We start from the raw sequence: 17,298 nt of genomic DNA on the forward strand, positions 1-17,298 counted from the left end.
AGCAATGTTTGTGGGAAGTGTTTGCGTCTGCCGTGATGGGGTTCAAGAAGAAACTAACCATGGAGCAAGAGCGTTCCTTGGTCCAACCCTGGTGACCTCGTTTTTGAGAGCGATGTGTGGTCCTTTTGACATTTGGAATGAGGATTCTTCGTCTATCCGTTTGCTGGAGCTAGAGACTCCCTTAATTTAATGCTCCTGTCATCACAGTGACCAATGTCAGTGTGGAGGAAAATAAGAAAATATGGCTGTACGAGTTTTTTTGAGCTGGGAAACAGGAAGGAGTCCCTTGAGTCCCTTGCAACGTCGGTGCTGCGTTCAGAAGAGCTGGGCCGGTTCACCCCGGTCGGTTTTCCACTGATTTTCATGAGGCAAAATAGGAACTCTGCATAGAATAGAGCCTGTCAATGGGATTTCCTACCCTTGCCTGCATGGAGTTTACTTCTGAGGAAGCCAGGAAACAGTCACTCAAACTCGTTAAAGAAGTATCGCTGTCGATGTCATGAAAAATGGAGTCGTTTCCTGATGGGTTGGGGAGAGCAGAGAGACAAACAGAATACAGACACATTAAGAGGTTGGTTGACTGGACCGAGCGTGCTACAATCTTCTGAGAAGGTGAGCCACACGTGGTTCGCCCACGCAGGGAATTCGTGTGACCACCGTGTTCCCAGAGCATCCCATTTCCAGCTACAGTAAGAGAAACATCAGCTTTAAATCCTTCCCGTACCACAGAAATGCATCATGATATGGTTCGTTTTAGAAGGTTGGGGGTGGCCTTCAAGTAAGTTTGAAATGTTGCGTCCAACACATTTTAGCCTTGAAGGCCAACACATCAGGAAGAGGGTTAGTGAGAACAATTCTCCCTCTTGTCCTAATTTTCCTTGCAAACAGCAAATGCTCTCCTTCTCTCCTGGGAGGGATTCTAACATTGAACTTGCAAACGGCACACGCCAAGCAAACTCAATTCGTAGGATTTTGGTAACATCAGAAGTCTAGCGAGATCTGGGGAGCAGGAAATATTCATGCTACAATTTTTGCATCACCGCAAACCTGGATTGACTTAGCCAACTTTTGATTAAGGCATCACTAGCTGCCTCTTAGGGTTTCTAGACCTAACAGGAATTTCTGCACATTATTCACACATCTGGATATACTTCTGTTCCAAAGAATGACCACTAATAGCAAACTATTGGAGAAATTTTTTAAGAAGCCTATCTTAATCTCTGGTGTGCTCAGTTTCTGGGAAGAATAAATGAGAGCCAGTTTGGCCTAGGGGTTAAGGCACCAGGCTAGAAACCAGAAGACCATGAGTTCTAGTCCTGCCTTAGGCGTGAAAGACCTGGGTGGCTTTGGGCCAGTCCCTCTCTCTCAGCCTAACTCACCTCACAGGGTTGTTGTGGGGAAAATAGGAGAAGGAAGGAGGTTGGGGTATGTTCACCGCCTTATTTATAAAAATAACAAAGGGGGGATAAAAAATCTAAAAAAAAAAAAGTCAACCATAAGGATAATAATGCTGAGATGCCCTATGTGCATTTTGAGCTGTCACAATCATCTGGAAGAGTACACCTTTTCTTCAGCGGCTCTTCCTCTGCTCAAAAATCAGAATGATTTGCGCTTGAGGAATAAGAGGAAGAGAAAAAGCAGACCCTGCTCTTGTATCTAATGGTACGATGATAGCATCATCAGGCGGGAAGCAAGAAATGGTCTGGCCCTCTGCCAATAATTTGTTTGCATTGCAGTCTACAGCATTTCAGAAGAGTTTGAAAAGAGAGAGGGAGAAAGACTGGGAGAGATCCTTTTCTAACTGACATGAGCAAACAATCTGTGGGAAGGAGGTTGGCAGAAGAGAAAAGATCCTGCATTCCATCGCTGGAAACTGTGGCTCTCGGGAATTGCAGGATCAAATTGTGTCAGTGCCAATAAAACTTGCCACTGGAAGGAAAATGGAGAGGGGTAGCAAGAGGGGAGGGAGAAGCCCAGCTTTGAGAAGGGGGGGGTGTCCATGTTTCATCCCTCCCCCAGCTTCAGTGCAAACTTGGCTGGACTCCAAAAGCAAGTTCTGATGATCACCATGGATGCTGACTTGAAGGCAGCCAAGGCTGTTTCCAACAGCTAAATAGCCCCAGGGGATGTCTCTCTGCCTTCCTGACAGGGTGCCCGCTGGATGCGCTGGACTCCAAGTCCCATCATCCCTAGCCATAGTCAGGTAAGGTGGATTATTCATGCAGGCATGCAAAAGAAGCTGAGGGAATGAATTGCAATCAGGGGAAAAGGGAGTTTGGCAAATTCACCCACGTCTTCAAGGGCTATTCGCCATCATCACCTTTTGCAGGAATTTGAAAAGGAAGCAGAACAGAGAAAAGCAGAAATATTTCATCAGCTCTGCTGAGAGACTACACGTTCTTCCTTTCGGCTTCATCTACCGTCATGATTTTTCTTCTTTATATTTGTTATAAGAGCTTGAAACTGAAGAACGAGTGCCTGTGTTTGCTTTTTCCTTCTCCTTACCACTGCCTTTTCCTTGTGTGTGATTTCTTTTACGTGCATTCCCACCACCATTTGTAACCTGTTCCACAAACCCTTTTGGCCTCTATGGGGAAATCAGGGTGGCAACCATCATTCCTAGCTTGAAAAAAAGAAGTTCTCCCATTCTTAGAAAACACTGCATACATTTCTGATATAAAGTTATAAATCATGAGGACTAGATAACTTTACACTGTTGCAACAGGTCTTATGGGCTGACTTTGAAAACTACAGCTGTTGTAAAACTGCAGAATAAACCTTGCTCCCTGACTATGCAGTTCTTAGGTCAATGATATTGACTTTCCATTTCTTTCTGGAACCTCATCTTCAACCATTCCACAGACAGGACTCCAGCTTTGAGCAGCTACAAAATGTGGAAGATCTTTTGCGATGGGGAGGAAGGGGCATGGAGCAAGTGAAGAACTTTCAGTGGGCAAAACTGATCATGGGTTTTTGCAGACAAGAGCTGTTTTGGAGAACCCCATCCGGGTGAACGAGGTCAAAAGTGAATGAGGCAGAGGTGTCAGATGACATTGAAGTGGGCAATAGTAACTAGATTTCCCAGGACTTATGGGACTCCAAACATCACCTTGCTCAGGAGAAGGACCTATTTCTTTGGTCTGGCCCATGAACTTTATGGCCTGATGGATAAAGTAAGACTGAATATTGGACCTCTGAATTATTCAACCCAGGCATGAGCAAGACCTCGTACGGGATACAACTTGATGGGTGAAGGGTGGATCCTTGCTCAGCCACAGAGATAAACTGGGATGTCCTTTTCATGCCACCAACTTTGCACCCCCCGTTTGGGAATCTAGACATTCCACCCCACATACTGTTGCTGTAAGTGAGATAAGAACTGTTATCAATTTGCATGCTGAAGAGTTCTGAAGGCAAGAGGATAAACCAGCCTTCTGCCAAACCACATCTGATACAGCCTTCTCTCTGATGTGGTACTGAAAAGACAGGTCTTGAGATCACTGTTCCCCCCACTTTCTCCATTTCCATGCCTCCTTAAAATAAGAAGCACATAGCTAGAATAATACTTCTAGTGGTTTAACTCTTTACGGCTCTTTCTTAGCCTGGCTCAAAGTGGAGCACCATAATCAGGTGCAAAAGAGAACAATGGCTGAACTTTCTCTGAGGGCAGCTGGTCAGCTATGGAACCCACCTGAGATCTGCTAGACCAGGGTCAACATCTACACCACACAAATGCAAGAGATCTCTTAAATAGGTCAATATTTGCCATCAGTAGCCCAAGGTGGAGAAGCAACTCTTCCAGACACCCTCTGGGCCCCACTGATTCATTTATTTACGTCTCTTCTTCTCTTCTTCCTGGGCATGTGGGTTGAGGATGGTGGCAATCCAAGCAAAAGCATCCTTAGGAAATGTCATTTGCCCTGAAGGCAATGGCATTTTTCAAAATCTCTGACAGCTATCGTTGCTCCAGGAAATGAGAGAGCAGCTTATTTAATTCCTACATTGGCCAACTGGGTGCAGAGATCTGGAGGAACAGGTAGAGGGAAGAACCACAGAGGAAGCTTTCATATCCTATAACACTCTCACTAGCACTGAATGCAGTACACTAATGGGTGTTCAGATCCTTTTGGGGGTGGGTGGGATTAAAACAAAATCCCAGATGAATGTGGGAATGGGGTAGAATTGATCTATCCAGTTCTAGGAGCTCTGCTTCCTTGTGCACAATTCCAAAGCAAGCAAGGGGGGAAAGACTCTAAAATATATATGATATCTGAATGTTATTTGTTAGATTTCTATCCTGCTGTCCTTTAGGAGATAAAGGCAGCTTACACAGCACTCCTTCTCCCATTTTTCCCCACAGCCACCTTGTGAGGTAGGTTGGGCTGAAAGAAAGTGACCAGTCTAAAATCACCCAGAGTTTCCATGACCAAGGATGGACGAACAGGTGTTTCTTGAGTTCATCCTTAACCGTTGCACTCTGTGGGCTCTCTTATCACTTCTACGTTCTTCCAGTTGTTAACAGAAGACCTCAGAGTTTAAACAGATGTTCTGAAGGTCTTACTTGCACATGACAAGGGCAGCTGGTTCCCAGAGAGTCTTACCATAAGGATTCATGTGGTCACCTGGCATTTGTGGTGGGGTGAGACCTTGCTGGAAAGGGTCAGTGGCATAGTTGCTCTGGTCCATTGCTACAATCTGTTGTTGTGGTGGCGCAAGTGGTGTGTAAGACGTCATTATCCCTTCCATTCGGTTTGACATTACTTCTGTAAGGAAAAACAAAACCAGATTCATTTAATGCTCCGCTTGTAGTAAACCTACCAGAATGGCAGTACATCCAACCTTAAAAAATAGCCATATGTGTTAGGACTCAAAGACCTGGTGATATTCATCAGCGTTTTCTTGATAAAAACAGGAAATGCCCAGAACTGAAATGGTTCACATTTTCAGGAAATTCCCACCAACCCCATATCATCATGATGAGATTCTTGATTAAACTATGAAGAACTAAGCAGGAAGTGATGTCATCCCACAACTCCATCTGGCTACCCAAAATGATTGTTTCATCATATCAAATCTGTGATCCCTAATTGGCTTGGAACCCCCTCAAAAAGAGGAACAGAGCTCAAAATAATGTACAAGGGGTTGGTTACAAACCAGGCAGAGGAAACAAATGATAATGAAAAAGATGAAAAGGAAGTGAAGATTTTGTTGATTTTTTTTCCACACCCCCAGCAGACTCCTTTCCATCTACAATGAAAGATGGTGAGGCAGAGAGGAGGAGAAGACTGAGCAACTGAGCGTGGGAAGACTGTGAGATTTCAAACCTGGAGAGAGGACTGTACAGAATGTTTGCACATGGACTCCCTTGGCCAACATGTCCTTAAATAAGGGCAGAACAACACACTCCACCCCTGTGAATCTAGCAAAACTCTCTTCCCTGTGGAAAGAAAGTCCCTTAGAAATGTTCTTTCCTCCACTTGAATGAAATTTGGAGTCTGGATTTGATTCTGCTGAAGACCTTTCCTAATTCCCCCTTCCCTCACAAAGCCCCCAGCCTTTCAGCCCTATCTCAGGGTTATTTGAAAAACAGCCATTCATTTCTGCCAGGATGGAAGGAGAAGTTGCCAACTGTTCTTTGAGCTCCACTCCCACGATCCTGACTGCCGACTCCGACGTTGAGCAATGCCTGTCTGAGGACGGCTGCATCTCTCATCCTTATTCAGGGGTTGGTATTGCATCCTCGCTTGAAGGATTTTGCAAGCTGGGTGGAGCAGAGGCCTGGGTTTGTCCAGTCCCCATTGCAGCACTTTGCCAACCCTGACTGGCGCCTTATGGTGCCAGCATGGCCCAAAGCAGACAGGATGAACTCTATGCTAATTATTATTAGGGAACAAGAGCTGCAATATGCCAGGATATATTCTCAGAAGCCTACCTACCTACCTACCTTGGGAAGTCTAGCCCCACATTTATTCCTGTGGAACATATAGAACATGGGCAATTCCACTGTTTTTAAAACAGAAGTGGACCGCTTGCAACCCCTGGGCATTTGCAGCCGTGATATCCATTTTTGGGGGTGGTGGGGGTTATATTTCCCCCAACCACACTGCCAGATTGAATACAGAGTTGGCCAAAATTGGCAGCACAGTTCCTGTTATTCTAAGATGGGAAATGCACAGAACCCTAAAATAGGCTTCACACGACTAACTTCCTGCAGCAGGCTGTGAGAATATCCTTGGGAGACAGGAGGAAGAGCTGCAGCCAGGCAACAGTCAGAGAAGAGGCAGCTGAGCCCCCAGAAGGAAAAGGGGCGTGAGAAGCATCTCAGAAGGAACCCTCCCTAATTCTCTGGAAAGTAAAGCCGGGGAGGGGAGAAGTGCTTTCAGACGTGTTAGATGCTGTTACTGTAACCTTGCAATAAAGGTAGCATTAGGACTCATGAAATTGGTTTCTTGTCTGTACTGCTTTGAAGTGCTGACACTTTCTAACCTTCCCATATAAAAGCTTTCTTTAAAAGGCCTTTTCTACTCTGCATCACCCCACCCCCCAGCTCATACTGCATCAGCTCAGAGCCTCTTAAGTTTGCCCACTCCCTTTAAATCCCTCCCTGGCCAATCCAGCTGCAATCCAACCCCATTCAGGCCTGTATCCTGGATCCGAGTCGTGACTATTTTGCATCACGCTGGCCCTCCCCTTAGAACCGAACATAAAGCAGGTAGGCAGGATGTTGGCTTCGCAATTAAATTAGCCATCCTTAAGCATTCCAACTCAGTTGCAGCGGTGGCTTCACCTTGGCCGAGCCGTTGCGAATTTTGCTGCTCCTGCTGCTGCTGATGCCGCCGAGCCAGCTTCTTCATCTGAGAAAGGAAAGAGAGCCAAAATCACCCTGGTTTCTCTCGCTCTTCCCTTGTTGATGTAGGGTGGCCTTGGTGGCCTCCTTGAGGGAGAGTCTTACCTTCGCTCTTTGATTCTGAAACCAGACCTGCACTACTCGAACGCTGAGACCTGTTTCAGCTGCCAGAGTCTCCCTCACCTGCAAGAAAGGCCAAATCTATAAAAATCAAGCTTGCCACAATCCAAAGAAACTCCTGGATCAGCTTTAATCTATTCAGTGGCGATACCTGGCAGGGTTTGGGCCCTGATTTCCAAGAAATCATAGCAGCATGCAAAGAATCAAACTTAAATGTTGCAGCAAGCTTCTGCAGAATCTTAATTTCCCAGGGAGAAAAGATATCTGGAGACTGCAACTGAAACTTTCAAAGGCTGCAAGATTAATCTTATTTTTCAGGGTGTTTGCAAACTTATAAACCAGATATCTTGGCTTAGGTCTTGCTAACTCCAGCTTCTCCTGCATACACATGTCGATACAAATGTTTCAGCTCGACTGTGCTTGTCTTGGTGAGTCTTATGGCCCCGATTGAGTGAGCTGGTGGGCCATGCATGAATATCCCATCTACTCAGGGAATGTAGAAGTAAAGATTGTCCTGAAGCTTGAGATTTGGCTGCTGGGAGAAAAGGGAAAGCTGTCCATGTAGCTCAGGTTCAAAACTCAATCAGGACCTGGGTTTGTGCTGAGAAACAAGGCTGTGCTACGCTCACGGAGAATGAATCACTTGCCTGGGGCAGTAGATGCTGGGTGGTGACAACATTTAGAGAAGACAAAGGTGCATCACGTGGCCTGCTCTGTGTTTTAATCCTTCCAGATCAATGGATTTTGGGGATAAGAAAGGTCTTTCTGGGGGCATTCCGGCCCCATAAATAAGCAATACGCCTGAGTTATCCCAAGCGTGCCTGGGATGAAGGTGAGAATCTTCTGTGTGCAAAACATGTGTTTTTGTTAAAGACGTGTAATGGTACCGATGATTAATGGCAAATGTTGGAGGGATGACAAAGGGTGTTCCTCCTCAAAGACATACCTTCCTACAAGGCTTGGAGGAGACTTCAAAGGAGGCTTTGAATGCTCTTCTCTGCTGCGTTGTGAGTATCGTCCGTGGCCGTTTTGGCCTCCTTGGATCTTTTCCGTCATCACCACCCTTCCCCGGGTTCACTTGTCCTTTAGTCGGTTTGATGTCCCCATCCTCATCATCACTTTTCACTGTTGATATATCATGCAAATACAGGAGAGCTCAGAGGCTCAATTCACACATTGCACTAAGCCAGACTTTGCTTTCTTAAATAGCATGGCCTGGTTTACACATAACACTATGCCATATTTATAAACCACAGTGGCTGGATTTATCCATCCTGCTTTTTTTTTTTTTTAATTAGATTGGTGCAAAATTACCCCAGGAATTAGGGCGATGGTGTTATAATTATGGCATGCACACTCACCAATCAGGGTCACCTAACATGTATATTCTGCCCATTCTGTAAACTTGCAGAATTAGTCCTCTCCTTCCAAACTTCCCTTTATATCAGTCGTTATCCTGTATTTTCTAGGTTGAAGGCTGCATTAAATTAAGCATAAGTTGTTTACTTTTGCTTTATGAACCCTAATGACTCCTTGGATTCAGCTACAAGACTGTAATCAAACTACACAACTATTATTATGGTTAATATCGCATTAGCTAAAGAAAGACAATTTTCAAGTCTTTGGAGACTTTGGACTACATGGGTTAGAAATGTGTTTAAATAATCAGAAATTCTGCTGTATTAGTGGAAGAAAGTCCATTGCTCTAACCTTCAAAGTTTGTAAATGTCAGGTTATATAAGAATCAGTGTATATTTAATAAAGTTGTATTATAAAGCCTTTATCTTAGGGCTCTATTGAACTTTAATCTTAAATTAGGGAAATTTACATATTTTTCTATATTGTATAGAAAAGTATATCTTATGGCAGGATATGTTAGAAAAGAGTGCACCAGGGCACTTATATAAGCAGTGCATAAAAAATATAAAATATGGGGGAAATGTATACAAAATCCATAAAATAGCAACTTTGGATTTAGGGCACCCAACTTTTTTTTAAGGATTCCCTGAAAAAATGAAACAGAACACTTTTATTGATCAGATTTCCTTTGCTTCTCATATTCCTATCATATGCCAGATTTCAGTTTTCTAATCACTGCAAAAAAGCCCTTGTGATTCCAGCTACAGGTGTCATCCTTTATTTGGTGAGATGTGTATTGTACTTTTATCTTCCTGTAACAAACTGAATATCTTGAGGTCCACAAATTCAAGGGAAGGGAAATAGCTGGATATAGGATGCCCATCAATTTTTCCCACTATATTGAAGGATAATAGAAGAGATGGCAATTGCATGACAGACAGGCATATATGAGGGATCAGGAATCTTGAACAAACCTTTGATTGTGGAGTTCTTGTTGTTCTCTGAACTTGGTGCTCTCTAAGTTCAGACAGCACCAAGAACTTCACAGTTCAACCCTGAGCTACAGGTATTCTCTTCTATTGAAAACTTTGATTAGTGGAAATGTTGTAAGGCAGATTTAAGAAGAGCCCTGAGCTCAGATCCAGCCAAAGGTCCATCTGCACCAGCATCCTGTATCACACAGTGGCCAACCAGATACATTTTGGAAGCCCACCAAGCAAGGCCTTTACAAGGATGGTCCTTTTCAGAAGGGACGCTTACCTGAATCGGAGTCATCCGGACTGACGGAGCTGAGCAGATCTTTCTCCTTCTCATAGTCACTTTTGCATAGAAGTTGCCCTTCCTTCAAGACAAACTCATCCCCTTTTCTTAGTTGCCGCTCACAGACACAACAACAGAAGCAGCTCAAGTGGTAAACGCACTCCAGTGCCCGCATGACGAATTCCGTCGGGGCGATCTTCTCCATGCACCCACTGCATTTGGCAGCAAACAATCTGTTGGAAAGGGGAGAACCAATCAAAGAGAGAGCTGTCAGGTCATTCTGCACAGGGGACAAACCGCACCCCATTCCTGCCATTCCTAGAGCTGAAATCAACGGATGGCTAATGCTTGCAAGCAAATCCTCTGGGCGTGAACTCGCTAGCCACAATTCTGGGGTTGCCACTGTCTGGTCAAAGGTATCCTAGCTGATCAATGACCTGCATGTTCGCTGAGCTGATGCTAAATTCGTTTAGAAGAACATATCTTTCCATTCTGTCAACCAATGCACCTTCTTTGGTGGGGGAGAAGGTAGCTCTTCTAAGATGGTCCTATGCAAATATTTTCCCCAAACTATTAAAAGCACATGTAGAAATATCTCTGCTAATTAGAGAGACATACTCTTTTGGTTTATTAAAGTAGCCAACCTTCTGAGTGAGCTTCATGGGACACAGTGGGGTTTACATTCAAGCCAACTCCAGTGGCAATACTCAACTTCTTGTTGGCACCAAAGAAGGGAGAGAGGAGAAGATACTCCCTTGAAGATACTCAACATCACTTCCTCTTTTTCTCAATCGGCTTTTTTCTTTTTATTTGTTCCTCCCACCCCCCAAGCAACGACGGGTTCCTTGGTGCCGCAAAGATTCTTTCCAACCAGGAAGAAAGAGCAGGATAAGGTGCCAATCTGATTCTATCAGAAGCAACAATGATCTCATCCAGTTTGGGCTTTAACTCAGTTTCTCATCTAAACCACTACTCTTGATAAAGTCTGCAATTCGGATATCCAAAACGTTTATTGTGACATGCACTTCTCTTAATGAACAATGCTTTCTTTCCAAGCTGTTTTGCTCCTGGAGATCATGCATGTTTGGACACTTTTTCTCCCTTTGATGCAAATAATAGGAACACATTCTACCATTGTATGCAGTTTTTAAGTTTGAAGTGTACCACAAAATTCTGAAAAGTAAGAATTGGGGGTTGGGCACACACCCTGGATTTTCCCATCCATTCGGCAGGTCCAAATCAGCAGAACAGCATATAAGTCCAAATGAAATAAATTCCTTATCTTTATCTATTCCTAGGTGCTTCTCCTGGGAGATGCATACTGTATATGTGTGTAGCATAGATCTTTGCATCGTTAGGTATAGCCCACAGGATTTGCTTTAAGGGGATTAAAAGTGAGTGTACATTTCTCTGGCTGTTGCTCCACCTTCTGCTCCTTAACCCCAGAGGGGGGCTCCGTTTAATGGAGCTTGCTCCTTGAACTTGGAAATGTGACAGAGACAGGGCACCCTGAAGGAGCTTCAATAGGATCAGTGCTGGTGTGAAAGCATCTGCAGATGGACTTCCATTCAGGCCATCACAGACCAATTGTACTTTCATACTGTTCAAGGGGCAGGAGGTCACCCTCCATGAGAGGTGACTGTCCAGCTTCTTCTTAAAAACCTCCAGAAATGGAGAACCAACAACTTCCAAAGTCATTCAAGGTCACATGGTTGCAAAAAGAAAAGGTTGTACAAAGAATTTCGGCTTGAACCTTGGGAGCAAAAATGAGATTCTGGGGAAAGTAATCAGATCTCCGAGAATCACTGTTTGGCCCCTCCGTTTTTTGGGCCTTGGTGAAAACAGAGGAGCAGCCATCCTCACAGAAAGAGAAGATCAACCACAGACGAGCTACTGGAAGATATTTTTCTGCCCACTTCCAGCTCGCTTGCTTTCTCTTTAAAAGAAAACAAGGCTACAACAGGAAACCCACCTTGACAAATGGCCTGACTTCTCCATGTCTTGATTAAAAACATAGCTTGTAAGATGGCTCGCATATAAATGCAGGGCAGAAAACCTGTTCAGGATTCAGCATAGAGGTTTAGCAGAACACCCCTGGATGTTTTCCCCCCTTATCCCAGCAATAAAGGAGGGGCAAACAAATGGTCCACGCCCCCCCCCTTTTTTTTCACCCCAGCCTTGAGGCACAAAAATTTCCTGAACAGGTCAGGAAAAATGCTCGCGGCAAAATGTTTTAAAATAATAAATAATAAATCAGTTATGGATCGAAGCAAGTTATTTATTGTATAGGCCACCCAGAGTTGGGTTGGAGTTGGGCAGCCTATTCATGCAATAAACCAAACAACTTATTTCATGGAGAAATCTAAGCAGTTGGGAAGGAAACAAGAAACGAACTAGGGGTAGGGAGTTTCTTTTCAGGCAAGGGGGAATATTCAATTAACCACTCCTTCCCCTCCCTCTCCTTTCTGAAATGGCCCAGTTCTAAAAGGCTGCAGGACATGGTGCTTCTGGACCTTGCTCCCTTCCTGCAGACGCTTAGACGGGGTATGAATCACTCACAACTGAAAAGTTTGCATTTCTTAGGAATTCTCTTTACTCAGCAATGAGTCAATATGTTAGGTGAATGCCATCAAATGTGCTTGGGAAACCACAACCTTGGGTGGATATCGGGATCATGCAACGATTGGGAACTGAGCATTGGACAGTGCTTGGAGGGTCCTCACATAGACCCTCATATCCACAAAAGAAGCCAAGGTTTTTCCTGGGATAACAGGAGAAAAGAGAAGGACCAAGAGGAAGAGTGAATGAAGGCCACTAACTGAAACCTCTGGATACAAAGGAAGTCAGCCTTCACCAATGGCCAAGGGCAAACAAGGCAAGGCAACTGCTGTCTTCAAGCTGTCTTCAGCCCCTCCCAAAAGAAATTAAGGTTAACCCTAACCAAGCTTAATAACACTAAAGAAATGCCACGGTGGGGTCTCAAGGTTGGATCATTTCAACCTGCTGAAGACTAGATTGAGATCCAGATTGGTGTAGTAGTTAAGGCATCAGGCTAGAAATCAGGAGACTGTGAGTTTTACTCCTGCCTTGGGCACCAGGCCATCTGATTGACTGTGGGCCAGTCCCTCTCTTTCAGCCCTAGGATGGAGGCAATGGCAAACCACTTCCGAAATCTTGCCAAGAAAACCGCCGGGACTTGTCCAGGCAATTGCCAGGAGTCAAGACTGACTCAAAGGCAGAGAGGGGGAGGAGGGAGGGAGGGAGGGAGGGAGGGAGGGAGGGAGGAAGAGAGAGAGAGAGAGAGAGAGAGAGAGAGAAAGAAAGAAAGAAAGAAAGAAAGAAAGAAAAAAAGAAAGAAAGAAAGAAAGAAAGAAAGGAGGGAGGGAGGGAGGGAGGGAGGGAGGGAGGGAGAGAGAGAGAGAGAGAGAGAGAAAGAAAGAAAGAAAGAAAGAAAGAAAGAAAGAAAGAAAGAAAGAAAGAAAGGAGGGAGGGAGGGAGGGAGGGAGGGAGAAAGAAAGAGAGAGAGAGAGAGAGAGAGAGAGAGAGAAAGAAAGAAAGAAAGAAAGAAAGAAAGAAAGAAAGAAAGAAAGAAAGAAAGAAAGAAGGGAAGGGAAGGAGGGAGGGAGGGAGGGAGAAAGAGAGAGAGAGAGAGAGAGAGAGAAAGAAAGAAAGAAAGAAAGAAAGAAAGAAAGAAAGAAAGAAAGAAAGAAAGAAAGAAAGAAAGGAGGGAGGGAGGGAGGGAGGGAGGGAGGGAATGCAGAGCAGAGCAAAGGGGAAAAAGGAAAAAGGAAAAAGGAAAAAGGAAAAAGGAAAAAGACTAGATCATTTCTAAATAAGGGGTAGACTGGTTAAGGCTCTTGTGTGAATGCAGCCAGGATGCCTGATTTGATCCTGCAACACTCAGCCCTAAACCTGCCCCTAACTCCAAAAAGGGACCAAAAAATATTGTTCCTCCCCTTTCTGGCTGAGAGTGCTGCTTCCCTGCCCTGCTGTCCTTGGAAGCTGAAAAACAAAAGTATTAAAAAGCAGCATGGTCTAAGTCTTGGAAAAACGCTGCCTTGCCTCTTGCAGCTACAATATGACCCCTGTCCCGGTGTCAGGAATGCCCCCAACAGCCGCGAGCGGCCTTTGCATTGTTGCCCCTGCTTTCCTGTGCCAGGATGCAAGCCATCTGGCCGTGTTATACCGTGCCCCTGATTTATTGCCTCCTGGTTCGTTATCTTGCTTTTAAATCCATCCCTGCTCTGCCTCCGTGGGATCCCTGTTCCGCACTGTTTACTCTTATAATAATGCCCTAACAACTAACCTTTACCTTTTCAATCACCTCGCCCGGGTCTTTCATTTCCTCCTGTTTGAGGGGCAAATAGATTGTAACGGTTGTCTTATAACTCCTGTAGTGCGCTCGGCGAGATAAGCACGGTGGTGCCGCGTTGGGTTTGCTGTCTGCATTAAGCAAGGTTCAGGAGACCGGCTAAATAGGACAGAGTCATAAAGGCAGGACAACCGGGGGTCCCTTCCACTGCTGTTGGACAGACCCATATCACAGGACATATTAATCAATTGGGGATATTAATTGATCAGTGCTACCGGGGGTATTAAAATCACATTTTTCTCCTCCTGATCATTTGTCCCCACATGTTATTATCCAGAGACAAATGGAATACTTAGATAAATTGGTATGAAAACATATTCAGATGCTACACCAAGACCAAGGCTGGAGGTTTCCCACTATTTCTGAAACGCTCAACAACCACAATCTTCTTTCTCTTACATTGGCCTGTCTCTTTAACTACTTTAACCTTAGTGCATCGGATCTGGAACCCCCTCCTTGCCATAAAATCCCCTCCCACTTAAAATCCCCTTCCATTCTATATCTATTGCCATACTGACTGAATGGGCAGCGGGCCAGTCCTATGAACCCTGCTCCATCCATATTGCATTTGATTTGTATTTCCACCCACCATGAGGACTAGTAACATGCACTTAAAATTTGAGAAGGAAACAGCGAGCCTGAAATTCTCAGACAGCGTAGTAGTCCCTGGTTTTAATCAGACCGACTAACATGCCATGAAAACCTAAACAAGGGTGAAAGATTGCAGTGAAAGATTGCAGTCAATAGATTTAAGCGCTCCAACTCTTTGGATTTCAACTGGACAGTCTGACTAAGTACACGAAGTTTCTACAGATGGGGACAAATTATATAAGCCTCTTGGCCCAGCTGACTTTCTCACGGTCATAGAAACAAAGGCTATCCTAACCTCTCCACATCTGTCCACATCTGCTTCTAAAGTGTAGATGGAAACTGCAGTCTTTCCCCTAAATGATTGCCACTCATTAATCTGTTTTTTTTTCTTAATTGCTGTTGCAATTTTTTTTTTCTAACGAATTCAATTGGTTCCCTGAACTTTTTTTTTTTTTTTTAATCTCTCCCTATATAATAGCTTCCCAGCTCCAAACAGATTAGAAGAAAATTGCAGTCATAAGCTGTGGGGTGTGATTGCTAAGCTTGTAAAGAGCAATGGGTGTTGGGGGAAGGGGATCACGGGGAGACCAGGCACGCTTGGACTCTCCAACGCTTCAGCCCCGGGAACCAATCTTAGGGACTCTGCAAATGAAGGATTGTTTTAATTCACTTCTCCCGGCAAACTGTTTTGAGTCCTCATAAATTCTGCCATCAAAGTGCCAGGAGGGGAACAACGCTGCCCTGTAGGGATGGAAGCAACGGCTGTCATCTGGAAGTTGCAAATTAAGCTGAGGGCACAACGTCCAACCCAGCCTCCTTGCACAAGATCTTCTGGTCCTTCCTTTCAAAAACCCTGCTGAGGTCTAGACCTGGAACGCTTGCCAGGTTCTTCCCAGCCTAACCCTACAGAGCAGCTCGCTTGGTAGGGACTGGGTGATTCAGAAAGCAAAACTCTTTGGATTGCAATCTCTGCCTTGGGAGCATAAGATATATTAGTATAATATATGTTGGCCAGTTTCCCCATCCATGAGGCAGGAGGGACGTAAAAGCTGCTATAATTAGTGCCACATAGAACAATTCACTTGCATTTGTTCTTCCTACCAGGGCTCATTTAGTTTGACAAAGGAGAATTTGCTTTTGGGATTGCTTTCAAAGGAGAAAAGCATTTTAGCAACATGTTCATAGGTGGCCGCTGAAGCTCTTGCGTTGATTGAGCTACAAGAAGGCCAGGGGCCATTTGTGAATGTCCTCTTCTTGATGATGCAATCATCTCCCCAGCAACCTGCAGCCCCACTTCAAACCCAAAGGAGGAAGTTAAGAAGAAACTCATATCATCATCATCATCATCATCATCATCATCATCATCATCATCATCTAGATGGGGAATTTGGGGCAGCTAGGGAGGGTGCAGAACTGTAGGATGTACCTCCAAAACCCACAATCCTGTAAAAAAATAAGCTTGAGAAATTTGGAAGAATTTCTCAGGCATCCTGATCTGGAGAATACCAACCAACCAACCAGGAGCCTCTTTCATGGTGGAAGAAAACATCTGAGATTGAAGAATATATCAACCTGATGCTTTGAGAATACAAAACACATCCCCTGCTCTTCTTTCTTTGTCCCACTATTGTCTCTCCCCTTCTGTCTGAACCTGGACATGATGTCACGGTGCTGTTTTCCTCTATACCTTGTTCAACAATGGCCAAGCTGGTGGCATCACCCTCTTCATCCTCAGCTCTGTTTAGGGGCTACATATTATTAAACCCTGTTTGCCTCCCTCTTCCTTTTACTCTGTGATAGGGAGGCTACATTAAGACCAGTTAGTGTTTTTCCAATTGTTCCCCTGGCCACCATTTATTGTCACGTGCTGAAATTCAGCGGCAACTTTGGGGAGGGGGTTCTAGTCATAGGGAGTCATGCCATGGATCATATGCTCTTGCCTTCATTGAAGGTCTGAAGGTGTATTCACTGACAGTCCTCTACTTGAAAGTAGTCAACAGCTGGCCTCTCTTTGAAAGGTTGTCCAACCCAACCTTTAAAAAGGAAGAGGATGATATTTAGAGAGATCCACCAGTGATTAAGTATGACCAACCTTGCTGTCTTTTATCCTCTTCGTTTGGTGATGCATTCTATTCTTTGGGGGAGAGGGAGTTAAGTTAGGTGTTGTTTTGCCCTCCAGTTAACTGATTCTACCAGGCAGCTAAGGGTTTCCTACTCTGGGTAACTTTCAGATATCTAGATTTCAACCCCCAGAATTCACCTGGCAGCACAGCCGTGCCCGAGACGTTGAAGTCCACACCTCTGGAAGGGACACAGGTGGAAAATTCACAAGGGCACTAGCTGAGTGATAGATCACATGCTTTGCATATAGAAGTCTCCAGATTCACCTGCCAACATCTCCAAGTAGGGCTAGGAAGCCTCTTGCCTTGGGGCTCTTCCACCCAGGGCCTTGGCACCACTCCTGGATCAATAGCTATCGCAGCCATTGTCCTCCATGGAGACCTCAGCCAATTTCCTTCTGGCTCAGCTTCCACAAAGCTCACACTGCAAAAGTTGTTTGGCAATTTGAGATTCTGGAGCTAGACAGAGTTTGGGGAGGGTGGACTGATTCCCCATTGGCAGGAGCCGATGCCAATTCTTGCCTTCCAGCTCCATAGCTTTCTCCCTTCCCTGCAGCTGGAAACCCTGCAGAACGCCACGGCGTCCTTGCATACATCTTGGGGTATTTTGTAGACAAGCCAGCTTTTGT

The 17,298-nt window shown here is 44.8% G+C and overlaps 1 protein-coding gene across 2 annotated transcripts in view; it reads right to left on the reverse strand.

Moving 5' to 3' along the window:
- Positions 1 to 361: 361 nt before the first annotated feature.
- Positions 362 to 17,298, reverse strand: part of LMX1B (LIM homeobox transcription factor 1 beta) — a 112,593-nt gene continuing 95,656 nt past the window's right edge. The window contains exons 3-8 of one of the 2 annotated variants that reach the window (XM_088146741.1): positions 9,587 to 9,819; positions 7,914 to 8,092; positions 6,953 to 7,030; positions 6,788 to 6,854; positions 4,623 to 4,763; positions 362 to 519 (exon numbers count right to left, since the gene is read on the reverse strand). In XM_088146741.1, the coding sequence (XP_088002867.1) occupies positions 362 to 519; positions 4,623 to 4,763; positions 6,788 to 6,854; positions 6,953 to 7,030; positions 7,914 to 8,092; positions 9,587 to 9,819 (856 nt within the window). Of the gene's footprint in view, positions 520 to 4,601; positions 4,764 to 6,787; positions 6,855 to 6,952; positions 7,031 to 7,913; positions 8,093 to 9,586; positions 9,820 to 17,298 lie in introns of both variants that reach the window. The other variant, XM_088146740.1, reaches the window with a different exon arrangement.

This window comes from Python bivittatus, unplaced genomic scaffold (assembly GCF_059951505.1).
Source record: "Python bivittatus isolate LINGU-HERP-01145 unplaced genomic scaffold, Pbiv_v1 ctg000160_np1212, whole genome shotgun sequence".
Lineage (NCBI taxonomy): Eukaryota > Metazoa > Chordata > Lepidosauria > Squamata > Pythonidae > Python > Python bivittatus.